This window comes from Polyodon spathula, chromosome 31 (genome assembly GCF_017654505.1).
Source record: "Polyodon spathula isolate WHYD16114869_AA chromosome 31, ASM1765450v1, whole genome shotgun sequence".
In the NCBI taxonomy this organism is placed as follows: Eukaryota; Metazoa; Chordata; class Actinopteri; order Acipenseriformes; family Polyodontidae; genus Polyodon; species Polyodon spathula.
This window is the reverse complement of record NC_054564.1, coordinates 2,711,496-2,724,671: the sequence shown is the minus strand read 5'-3', so window position 1 is coordinate 2,724,671 and position 13,176 is coordinate 2,711,496. Positions and strand designations below refer to the sequence as shown.

Sequence of the window (13,176 nt, the reverse complement as noted above, 5' to 3'; positions counted from 1 at the left end):
ATCAGTCAAACACAACCACCAGAAATCAAAACATCAAAGAAATTTGACCCACTTCTAGAATTTAGATGAGCAAAACCAACATCAAGAGAACGAAAGGAACAACATCCATAAACTTTGCTGGCAGGCCAGCAAAAAAGGGAGGTCGTGGTTGTCGGGGACTCCATATTGAGAAACACAGCAAGTTCAATGTGCAGTCTGGACCCCCTACAACAACAGTGTGCTGCCTTCCAGGAGCCACTGTCACGTGAATTCGCTCGATGGATTTGTTCTTTTTTCAAAACATCTCATCACACCTCAACTCATCAAACGCTGAAGTTCTTCAACACAGACGAAATTATGTAATCTTCAAAGCTATCCCAGAGAAGATGGGCTCCCTCCGGAACGACGAAAGCTTTTGCCTACTAAACACCTTTCATTTATATTTTGTTGTATTGCATTTTATTTTTTGTACAGTCTTGTACCGTCCTCTGTGCGTTACCACTGCTGGTAGCGTCACATGATATTATTGTTTGTTTTTTTGTTTTATGTGTTAATAAATACTAAGTGCTGTGCAGGCGTGTTTCACTGCACTTCTGTGTCTCCGTGCCTCCATTGCGGCTCTCACCTGCCTGTCTGCCTGCTTCAGTGCGGGAGCAATGCGTAACAATGCCACAAACACACATATTTTAATTGTATTGCTTGTACTTTATTGCTTTCCAGGACCACCTTGTAAATGAGGCCCCCTTAATGGGTAAATCGCCTGGTTATATAAACAAATAAATAATGTGTGATCCAAAGTAATTGTGAGAAGCCTGAGTGTCTGTCTGTAGCCCACTAATCTATATCTTCAGTGCGAGTGCATTGTTGAGTTACCGCTCCGTCTGGCTCTCTCTCAGTCAGGACTTGGGATTTGCTGATGTTCCACTCTTTCCTGTTGAACTGGCTGATTCTGCAATGACCTCAGATGCTAACACAGGACAAGCGGGAAAGGGGACAGGCGCGGGTTGTAAAGATAGACGTAGTACTAGCGAACACAAAACAAATATAGTAGTTGAGTAATGATTTATAAACAGCAAGTAAATATATATATATCTATATAATAATAGGCATGCGAATCCCATCGTCTATCTAATTTAATGATGACTCAGCGTGTACGTCCAGGTGCAACTTCGGGAGGGAGGGGACGGCGCGGGGTTGTAAAGATGGAGCGTCATCTAGCAAACCACCTTCCCGTGATTTATAAGGACCGAGGACTTACAGCAATTTTGTATGTGTCTTCTCCAGACTGTTACCGCTCGCTCCAGCCTTGCCCCAGACATACGCTGGGAGAGCCTCGTCCAGCCTCCCAGACTGGAGCAGCATCGTCACAGGCCCCACAGACTGAGCCAGGGCCTCGTCCAGCCCACCAGCTCAGAGAGCCTCGTCTTTAATTGCTTCTTTTATATTAAATAGATGTTTCGTATGTGCAGAACACTATCTATTACTTTGTTATCCACTGGCAACAAAGTGTCTATAACCCAAGAGCTCCTCTGACTAGAACAGCTTGCCTGAGAGTATATTAAATCCTCATTTATTAATAATATTTTATATATAACATTTAATATTAATATATTGAATTAATATAAAGGGATGAATTAATTCGTTTTGGGGATATGAATGCATTAATACCCACTAAACTGGAGTTGGGGTTGCCCTTCGGAGCAGGGTTTAAGGGGTCTGACTCGTAGAAGCAGGGTCGGGGGGTCTGACTCGTCGGAGCAGGGTCTGACTCGTCGGAGCAGGGTTAATAGGGGTCTGACTCGTCGGAGCAGGGTCGGGGGGTCTGACTGTCGGAGCAGGGTCGGGGGGTCTGACTCGTAGGAGCAGGGTCGGGGGGGGTCTGACTCGTCGGAGCAGGGTTAGGGGGTCTGACTTGTAGGAGCAGGGTTAGGGGGTCTGACTCGTCGGAGCAGGGTCAGGGGGTCTGAGCAGTTTCGTCCAGCCCCCAAAGCATCCTCGTCTGAGCAGCGTCACATGGACTGGCACCTCTCCCAATCCTACCCCCCGACTGACTCCGGAGCAGGGTCGAGGGAGGCTGAGGCAGTCTCTGGGACTCGTAGCAGCCTCGTTATCCCTAAACATCTCGTCCCAGCAGCCCAGAGGAGCGCTAATCCCTCAATCCCCAGATACTGAGCAGCCTCGTGAGCATACGTCCCCAGCCCCAAGACTTAGCGGTCGTCCAAAGAGCAGGAGCTCGAATCCCAGTCCCTCGTTCGGACAGACTGGGCCTCGAGGTCCCTCGTCCCAGCACTCGCACACGCGCCCAGACTGCAGCAGCCTCGTACAGTCCCTAATTCCCCGGTAGAGGGAGGGTCTGACTGATCCAGGTGGTCCCCCGACTGAGCGCCTCGCCCAGTCCCCAGACTGAGAAGTCCTCGTGCCCAGTCCCCCCGACTCGTGAGCAGCCTCGTCCAGTCACCAGACTGAGCAGGCCTCCGTACAGTACCCCGACTGGCAGCCTCGTCCCAGGGGTCTGACTCGCAGGAGCAGGGTCAGGGTTAAGGGGTCTGACTCGTAGGAGCAAGGTTAGGGATAGGGGGTCTGACGAGCCGTCGGAGCAGGGTCAGGGTTAAGGGGTCTGACTCGCAGGAGCAGGGTCAGGGTTAAGGGGTCTGACTCGCAACTTCGTACCAAGCCACTGAGTGAGCAACCTCGCCCAATTAAGCTCGTCCCAAAGACTGAGCGACACGTCAGCTCCCCCAGACTGAGAGGGGTGAGAGCCTCGTCCCAATCCCCCCAGACTGGAGCAGCTCGTGGTTAAAATCCCCCGAGGAATACTGAGCAGCCTCGTCCCAGTCCAGACAAGGTTGACCTGTTCCTCTCGTTCCCCCGAATCGTGCCCAAATCCCCCAGACTCCCCCAGACTGGAGAATTCCGTCCCAAAGCATCTGACCCAAGGGTGCAGGGATCTCGTCCCAATGACCCCCAGACTGAGCATCTCGTCCCCAATCCCCCAGACTGGAGCAGCCTCGTCCAGCAGTCCCTGACCCCCCAGACTGAGATCACCTCCTATGGGGTCTGACTTGTCGGAGCAGGGTCGGGGGGTCTGACTTGTCGGAGCAGGGTCGGGGGGTCTGACTTGTCGGAGCAGGGTCGGGGGGTCTGACTCGTCGGAGCAGGGTCAGGGTTAAGGGGTCTGACTCGCAGGAGCAGGGTCGGGGGGTCTGACTCGTCGGAGCAGGGTCAGGGTGACTGAATCCCAGGTCCCCAGCCAGACCTGAGCCTCGTCCCAGTCGGAGACTGGGTCGGTCCCAGTCCCCCAGTCCAAATCCCACGGAGCAGGGACTGAGCATCTCGGACTTCGTCCCAGGCCCCAGACTGGGCAGCCTCGTCCCAGTCCCCAGCTGAGCCCCGCTCCCCAGGGACTGAGCAGCCTCGTCCCAGTCCCCCAGACTGAGCATCCTCCCCCCAGGTCCACTACTTGAGCAGTCTCGTCCAAGTCCCACTCCTGAGCGTCAGGGGGTCCCAATCCCAATTCCCCCAGACTGAGCCGAGCTAACTCGTTCCCAATCCCTATCCTTAGCAGCTGCGTAGGAGCAGACTGAGAAGCCTCGTCCCAGTACCCCAGAGCTGAGTATCTCGTCCACAGGGTCCCAATCCCCCAGACTATGAGGGTCCGTCCCAGACTGAGAGAGCCTCGTCCCCTCAGGGTTACTCGGGGGGGTCTGACTCGTCGGAGCAGGGTTCGGGGGGTCTGACTGACTCGTCGGAGCAGGGTCGGGGGGGGTCTGACTGTACTCTGTCGGGAGCAGGGTCGGGGGGCCTGACTCGTCGGAGCAGGGTCGGGGGGCCTGACTCGTCGGAGCAGGGTCGGGGGGTCTGACTCGTCGGAGCAGGGTTAGGGGGTAGGGGGGCCTGACTCGTCGGAGCAGGGTTAGGGATAGGGGGTCTGACTCGTAGGAGCAGGGTTAGGGGGTAGGGGGTCTGACTCGTCTGGAGCAGGGTTAGGGATAGGGGGTCTGACTCGTAGGAGCAGGGTTCGGGGGGGGTCTGACTCGTAGGAGCAGGGTTAGGGATAGGGGGTCTGACTCGTCGGAGCAGGGTTAGGGATAGGGGGTCTGACTCGTCAGAGCAGGGTTAGGGGGTCTGACTCGTAGGAGCAGGGTTAGGGTTAGGGTTAGGGGGTCTGACTCGTAGGAGCAGGGTTAGGGATAGGGGGACTCGTCACTCGGGTTAGGGATAGGGGGTCTGACTCGTAGGAGCAGGGTTAGGGTTAGGGGGTCTGACTCGTAGGAGCAGGGTTAGGGATAGGGGGTCTGACTCGTAGGAGCAGGGTTAGCACTCGGGTTAGGGAGCAGGGTAGGGGGGGGTCTGACTCGTAGGAGCAGGGTTAGGGATAGGGGGTCTGACTCGTAGGGCACTCGTTGGAGGGTTAGGGGGTCTGACTCGTAGGAGCAGGGTTAGGGATAGGGGGTCTGACTCGTAGGAGCAGGGTTAGGGATAGGGGGTCTGACTCGTAGGAGCAGGGTTAGGGATAGGGGGTCTGACTCGTAGGGTTAGGGATAGGGGGTCTGACTCGTAGGAGCAGGGTTAGGGGGTCTGACTCGTAGGAGCAGGGTTAGGGAGGGGGTCTGACTCGGGTTAGGGATAGGGGGTCTGACTCGTAGGAGCAGGGTTAGGGATAGGGGGTCTGACTCGTAGGAGCAGGGTTAGGGATAGGGGGTCTGACTCGTAGGAGCAGGGTTAGGGTTAGGGGGTCTGACTCGTAGGAGCAGGGTTAGGGATAGGGGGTCTGACTCGTAGGAGCAGGGTTAGGGATAGGGGGTCTGACTCGTAGGAGCAGGGTTAGGGATAGGGGGTCTGACTCGTAGGAGCAGGGTTAGGGATAGGGGGTCTGACTCGTCAGAGCAGGGTTAGGGGGTCTGACTCGTAGGAGCAGGGTTAGGGATAGGGGGTCTGACTCGTAGGAGCAGGGTTAGGGATAGGGGGTCTGACTCGTCAGAGCAGGGTTAGGGATAGGGGGTCTGACTCGTCAGAGCAGGGTTAGGGATAGGGGGTCTGACTCGTCAGAGCAGGGTTAGGGAGCAGGGTTAGGGTACGCGCCTAGCCCTGAGTCTGAGCATCCTTCGCTGAACACCTTCGTCCAGCAACAGACTGAGAAGAGCCTAGTCCCAGCACCCCAGACTGAGCTATCGTCCAGTCCTAAGACTGCACGTCCAGTACCAACCCCCAGACTGGAGCAGTTCCAAATCCCCGAATGAGCGTCTCGCCCAAACCCCCGAGGACATGGAAATCCTACCCCCAATCCACCCAGGACTGAACATAGTCCAATCACCCCAGACTGAACATCCTTCGGCCTGAACATCATCGTCCCAGTCCCCCCAGGACTGAACATATCGTCCCAGAGAGTGAGCGTCTCGTGACCAATCACTACCCCACCGACTGAGCATAAACGTCCAATCCCGTATCACCACCGACTGATATCCTCGGGGGGTCCCCGTAACAATCCCAATCACCCAGACTGAGTTCCGAGCAACGCCAACGTCCCCAGATGAGTTCGCATCCGCAGGCCCAAATAAGGCAGCTCCCAGAACTGGAGGTAGTCATCAGATACGCAACCTCCATGACGCTGAGCAACCTCGTACCAATAATCCATATCCCCTAGACTGAGTATCATAGACCAATCCCCCGAGAGCAGCCTCTTGTAACAAGTCCCCCTGAGTGCGACGTCACGTCCCTACAGATTCCCAGGCTGGTATCCTCGTCCCAGTCTCCAATCCCCAGAAATGAGCATCAACGTCCAATCCCAATCCCCAGACTACTGCAGGAGTCTCGTAGACAGCCCCCAGATCAGTACCTCGCCAACCCCAGAACTTGAGAGCGCGTCCCAGGTCCCAATCCCCTCCGCTGAGCATAAAACGTCCCAAGACGGAGCATACTCGTCCCAACCCTATCCCACAGACTGAGCAGGTTCGGCCAATCCCTATCACCAGGAGCATCCCTCGTCCCAAGCCCCCTGAGGGAGCAACCTCCGTACCAAGCCCAATCACAGACTCATCCTATCGCCGATAATCGCCAGCCTCAGACGGAGCAGCTTCGACCGGGTCCCACAATCCCTAGAGCGGAAGTAACGTCAATCACTATCCCACAGACTGAGGGATCGTTCGTCCCAAATCCCTATCCCGCCGGAGACTGAGTCCATCCTCGTCCCTATCCACAACCCCCAGCTGAGCATCCTCGTCCCATGTAGTGTTAGCATGTCTCGGACCAACACTGATCCCCCAAGATACATGGTATCAGTCTCAAATCCACCCGGACAAGCATCAACCGTCCAAGACCCAATGCCACCGACTGAGTAGTAAAGCATCATGTCCTAATACCCTCGTTACCCAGACTGGCAGTCTCGTCCAACCCAATCCCCCAGACTTGAGCATCCTCGTAGCCTCCTGGTGACGTCCAAATACCTATCACCCAAGACTAAACAGTCTCGTCCCAATCACCTCTCCCCCATACTGAGCAGTCACGTCCAATCCCATATCCCCCAAGCTGGAGCAGTCTGAGTCCCTCCCCCCGACTTCACGTCCCAATCCCTATCACCAGACGAGTATCATTCGTCCACAATCCAAATCACCCAGACTGAGTATCCTCGTCCAACCCAAGACCCCAGACTGAGCATCCTCGCTACCAATACACTATCCCCAGACTGAGTATACTCGTCCAAGCCCAATCCCCCAGACTGGAGCATCAACGTCCCAATCTAGTCACCCCCAGACTGAGTGGGTGGTGGGCTCGTGTCGCTACCCAATCGATCCCCCCGGCCGCATAGGGGGTCTGACTCGTAGGAGCAGGGTTAGGGATAGGGGGTCTGACTCGTTGGAGCAGGGTTAGGGATAGGGGGTCTGACTCGTCAGAGCAGGGTTAGGGATAGGGGTCTGACTCGTAGGAGCAGGGTTCGGGGGACTCACTCGTTGGAGCAGGGTTAGGGATAGGGGGTCTGACTCGTCAGAGCAGGGTTAGGGATAGGGGGTCTGACTAGTAGTTGCAGGATTAGGGATAGGGGGTCTGACTCGTAGGAGCAGGGTTAGGGGGTCTGACTCGTAGGAGCAGGGTTAGGGTTAGGGGGTCTGACTCGTAGGAGCACGGTTAGGGATAGGGGTCTGACTCGTAGGAGCAGGGTTCGGGGGACTCACTCATTGGAGCAGGGTCTCGAGGAGTTTTCTGAGGAAGTGGAGCAGCTAGAGACCCCGGAGGATGCCATGGAGATGGTGGAAAGCCTGCGCAGCGTCGACGAGAGGATGTAGGGCATTACCATGGAGCCTGTACGGCTTTTCTTGCGCTCCGTCAGGGAGGAGGGCTTAAAGAAGAAAGTGACAATAGATGTAATTGTACCCTATGCTAATGCTAGTGCCAGTAATGGTAAAACAACTCTATTTTTTGGATATCACTTGTAGACAAAATTCTCTATTCTCTACAAACTCCATCACCAGGATGCTTCCTCCGTAGAGGACAATCAACCCCATCCATAACTATTACACATTCAAGAAAGCTACATTTAGAAACACTAACAGACACTTAAACGCAGAGTTTCTTAACGGCCCTTGGCTGAGAAGCAGCAGTGCGGTGCTCACCAGGGTAATGACTCCACAGTGCTTCTCCACCTTCTCCTTCAGCTCCTGGAAGCAGGTGACCAGCCGGTTGTGGAGTGGTTTCAGCTGCTCTGTGGATTTCTCCCCGTGAATCTGGAGCCCACGCGCCAGCAACGGGATCTGAGAGCAGACACAGAGACATACAGTTTTATTGAATTGTTTAGTGGTACAGATCAGTGGTGCGCAACATTTTTATATGCCTCCCCCTTTTCTTAGCATACATCTTGTTGACGCCACCATCCCCCCTCCACCACAGTATATAATGAATGGATGTGCATCGCAGAGACAATTTTTTATATTTGAATTCTCTCCAACTTTAAAATGAAATATTGTACTTACTCTGTGCAGTACTTATTTCTTGATGGCAGCAAATAAAGAATGGAGATTGTTTCTCAGAGCAAGACAGGTTAGTGTTGCACTGTGCAGCGAGTACCTGAGGTCGTGACCTTATGTAAAACCACGCTGAACTCTTAAAGAAGCTGCTGGAGTCTCCTGTGGTTTCTCAGGCTGCTGTGGCAAAGAAAGTCTCACCTTGTGAGAAGATGCGATTTCCTTATTTTTCATTTTGTTTTATTTAGAAATAAAATACATAAAAATGTAAAAATACATCTCTTGCACATGGTGTAAATTACGAAAATAAGTGTGACTAAGGTCGTCTCAAATGCCTCATTTCAAATGCCTCAGTGGCTTATTCAGAATATTTTTACATCTCCCGAGTAATCTTGAAAGAGCGGCGCTGACTGTATTTCTGTTCATACTGTATGTATTACATACTATATGTTAATAAGATACCACATAAAAAGACATTTGTGTACAAAGACTTGACAAGCTCCTCCCTTGAAGATCTGAATGCTCGATTTTCACGACTGTTCCGTACATTTGTGAGATTTGTGGATGACAAATGCACTGTATTTTGAAAGGGATTAAATTACCTGCTCATGACGAGATGCAAGACCGGTAAATATAATATTAATTTTAGACCTGCAATATAACATTTAAACATGCATCATCTAGTCTAGTGCCCACTCCAATTTTATAAAGAGATTCATTAATTTGAAGTGTTTGGCATGAGCGATATTCCATGCCATACTAAACTCGCTTCAATCGTTACATCAGCTTCTTTACTGAACACAGAAAGTAGCATCTGTTAACTCCTGCTTTTAAAGAGTCTAGTTTGTTTATCCTCAAGTCTGATGCAGGAGGATATTCAGATGAAAATGTGTTGTGATTTATTTCATAGACGCTGGTTGCTCATCTAATGTGTAAGCGATTTGTTACAGATGAGACACAGATGTTTACCACTGTTTTCAGTGAAGCAAACTCTTTCTCCCATTCTGGCTTACAGCCTCATACTCGTGTATCACTCATGGACGGTTTACTCAATGCCATTGTCTCCACGGAAGTTGGGGGCTTCACAGTCTTTGTTTACGCGCAGAGACTCTATGTGTTGAATCTGAGGGCCTCTTCCCAGGGCTCTCCTTATTGCTCCTTATTTAAACCTTTAGTAAAAGTGTGTGGTTTGACTCTACCCCCTTTGTGTGCCGCTGTCTCTGTTCGAATAATCTACATTTAAATACAGTTTCACTAGACATTCTCATTGACAATTTGAAATGGTACTGGCTTTAGGAGCTCAGAGAGAATGGTCTTAATAATGAGAGGGTTGTTAGATATTTCATGGGATGGCACTGTGTGCTTTTAGAAATCTAAATAATGACAAGGTCAAAGGAAAGTGACTTTGCCCATAATATATATGTTTTGGGTTTTTTTGTACGGTTCCGGGCTCCTGTGTGTGACTCAAACTAAGACCATGCTGACAGCTCCCCATACCAGACTCCTTGCCCCCCTTCCCCCCCGTTTGGAGCAGCTCCTGCGGTACCTGGATTGCAATGAGCTCCTTGAGGAGTTCAATACGCTCCTGGTCTTCTGGGTGCTCCTGGAGGTACCTTTCTGTGAAGAATGCCTGGCAGACACAGAGAACACAAATAGGTAAGCAGGCATGATGCTTCATGATACCAAGTGTGCTGGTAACATACAACCCCCACCAAAGCTGCAGAGCTAACAGTGTAACAATGTACATAAAACAGTCTGAAAAGCCAAGTTTCATCATTATGAATATATTGAGACATGAAGAAGGATGGTAAAGATGGTAGATTTATCTTTATAAGAACAAACAAGAGTTGATGTTTTGGCAGTATAATACACATACATAGTTTATATATGATGTATTGCTAACTGGAGGTTTTTTCAACTCAAAGGAAAAAGTTTGTGCCTATTAGATGCAAACTGCTGTCGTTATTTGATTTTTTTTAAATATATATAAAAAATTATTCATCCAGATACAGTTGGGATGGGGTTTCCTTGTAGTTTTCTTTTAGGGGAGAAATTCACAAATGCATTAATTAATTAAATACAGTAATTAATATACTAAAACAGGAAGGTACATTCAAATGTGTCTGTCCAAGTTTGTCTTTGCATGCCTATTGCGATCATGGAGTTTTTTAAAACTGGGTTTCAGCTAAGTTTTTAGGTTGTGCTGAAGAACCACAAGTCCAGCCTTCCTCATTTGCCCATCAAATTTGAAAAATAAAAAAAGCACAGGAAACAAACCAAAAATCTAGACACAGCGCAACACAAATACAGAAAACAAAAACACATTCCATTCTTATATTGCTAAACATTTTTTGACTGCATATATATTTATTATAAAACATGTGGATGTGTGAAATCAGCAGGTAAATGAGGGAGTCGTGGATAATTCCAGTCGCGGATGAATGAGGTTCTACTGCTACTACTCATACTCCTACTACTGCTATACTCCTACTACTGCTACTCATACTCCTACTACTACTACTACTCCTCCTACTACTGCTACTACGACTACTGCTGCTACTACTGCTACTACCAGGAGGATGATCCTGATCCTAGGAGTGAGGATGATGACGGACTGATGATGACTCCTGATAGGAGGATGATGACTGGGGAGGAGGATGATGATGATGACGATATGAGGATGATACTACTACTAGGACTCATGATGATGATGATGGACGTACGAGGATGAGTATGAGGATGATGACGACTGATGATGATGAGGATGACTGACGATATGACTCAGTACTCTAGGATGATGACGATATGAGGATGACTGACGATGAGGAATGATGCGACTGATGACGATGACGAGTATGAGGATGATGCTGACTATGCTATACTCCGACGATGAGGATGCTACTCCTACGCCGACGATGCTACCTACTACTCATACTACTACTACTTCTGCTACTCCTACTACTACTACTACTCCTCCTACTACTGCTACTACGAATTCCGCAGGGGCAGAGCAAGGAGCTCGCCAATTGAATGTGGTTATATATTTTGTTGTTGTTGTTATTTGGGATCCAGTACACCGATAGTCTGTACGAGTTCAACACAATTCTCCGTAGATGCTTTAATCCAGCAGGACTTTGGGGAACTTCGTTATGCAAGTCTCGCAGCAAGCTGATGTTCAGACCCGTACTTGTTTTTTTGAACAAATTCAAGAAACCAATTTTTTTTTTCATGTTTTTTGTTGTTCTAAAACAAATCTACACAATGAATTAGGGTTGAGAGGTTTACTTCACCTCTAGTACTGAATGTGGGCGCCCAAGCCTGGTCTTGTCTGTAGCCTGCAGCAATAATAAAGGAGACCACTGGCACCAATTATTTTTTTGTCCTCAGTAGGTACCCATGATAGATGCTACTTAAGGCTCATGTACAATGTATTGCATCTTATTGCTAAGGGACATAAAAGCCTAGACTTAAAGCAATCAGCGATCCGATGACCAAACAAAGACAACAAAAGTTTAAAGGATGAAAAAGAAAAAAAGAAAGGAATGCATTTTTTAAAGTCTTGTGAGCATAAGGTACAGTTTCCAGACAAAAAAAAAAGTGTTTGGTCAATTTGTGTGGCTTTTTAATGTGAGAAGGCGGTTTACCCACCCCGCACACTTCCTATAGCATGAGGAATGTGTGTGCGCTACATCACACTCTCACAACAATGAAATGAGAATTTTTAGTTTCTAAACTCCAAGCCCTGCCACTGATGGTTCAATTAAAGACAGGAATGCAAGTTTCAGTCTATGGGTTTAATAACATAATAACTGCAGTTGTCCTTATCAGTTTTTAGTTGTTTTGTTATCTGACACATCTTAAAGCTGCTGTAAGAGATGTGGTGCTACAATCAGAGTGTAATCCCCAGCCAGACTGACCTTCTCGTAGTTGGAGAAGCCGCCCATGACGGCAGGGTCCACAATGCCATTGAGCAGCATTGAGAGCGGGTGGACGGGCAGGGAGCGGTCGCAGGCCTGGTGCTGGACCAGGTTACTCAGCTTCTCATTGGTCAGCTCCATGGTTTCGATGGCATTTCCCAGGGGGCTGATCTCCTCCTTACCACACAAACACATGTACACACAAAATCAGTTTGTCCAGTTTTACACACCTTCCAGAATGTTTAAACAGAACATTTATATTTGTATATAGAAATCTTTAATCGTTGTAGTTTATACATAACCGTAAAATGCTCGAATATTATTTTAAGGTAACATTATAGAAACAAACTGATGCTGACAAGGGTTTCAGCTGGTACCATCTTATAATATCTCCTCAGATTCTCCTTAGAATCCCAGTAAAAGCGGTTTCATTAGAACTGCTAAGTGATGGGGTGTACATCCCTGGATTAAAATCTTGTATGTTATGTCCCTGGGAGGCTTCCGTAACCAGCAGCCACCTTGGATCAGACCGGACACTGGGGCTGCTGTACAGCCAAAAAGGCTGCAAGTTTCCAGACAATTAGAAACCAGAGGAAACAGTTCCAATGAGGAGCTGAGCGATTTAAACTCAGCTCACCTATTCTTCTGGTAGAAAACCAGCTGGAAGGATTGTGTGCTATACAAGTTTAAGGCTAAAACAGTTTGAAAGGATACTTGTGACAAATTCACTTTGATCTGTGTCTGCAACATTTGGAAACATTATACAGTGCACTCTGTTTACAAGAATCACATCCGGCCCGGATGATTTGATTCTTATAAGCAGTTGATTCTTAAAAGCTGACCGATAGGATTACAATTGGCAAAAGAGTGCTCCGTGCATCAGCAGTTTAAATACAGTATACAGATGTCAACGGTGCTCAATCGCTGAGGACAATATATTGAAACAAGTCCTCATGGGTAAGCAGCTTGTTATACGATTTAAGCATCTGTGGCTTACTTATTTTCAGTTGCGATGCAAACCTCAGTTTTTCACTAACCTGAGTTAGATAGGGAATGCAATGGTGTAGTTAGTCTTTGTTTTCCTTTTTATTTTTGTTCTGTGTGTTTGTAAATAAAGACTGTCAGAAGAGACTACGCCTGAACATTGCTGACTCCTTTGCTAATTATTTCTCAACTGTGTAAAATCTGAAAAGCTCACGGCTATACAACAGGCTGCAAGGGAAGCAATCATATGATCAGGTATTTGGATTAGGGGGAGTACATTCTGGAGGTTAATGAAAATGTATAAATAAAAAATTAACAAAATCATTGCATCCCTACAGGCA

General features: G+C 49.0%; 1 protein-coding gene across 2 annotated transcripts in view; it reads right to left on the bottom strand.

Annotated features, from left to right (window-relative positions):
- Nucleotides 1-13,176, bottom strand: part of dock5 (dedicator of cytokinesis 5) — a 144,510-nt gene that overhangs the window by 10,968 nt on the left and 120,366 nt on the right. Inside the window, exons 45-50 of one of the 2 annotated variants that reach the window (XM_041233352.1) lie at nt 11,852-12,028; nt 9,481-9,564; nt 7,587-7,724; nt 7,149-7,312; nt 5,922-5,974; nt 853-938 (exon numbers count right to left, since the gene is read on the bottom strand). In XM_041233352.1, coding sequence (XP_041089286.1) covers nt 853-938; nt 5,922-5,974; nt 7,149-7,312; nt 7,587-7,724; nt 9,481-9,564; nt 11,852-12,028 — 702 coding nt within the window. Of the gene's footprint in view, nt 1-852; nt 939-5,921; nt 5,975-6,795; nt 7,313-7,586; nt 7,725-9,480; nt 9,565-11,851; nt 12,029-13,176 lie in introns of those variants that run through there. The other variant, XM_041233351.1, reaches the window with a different exon arrangement.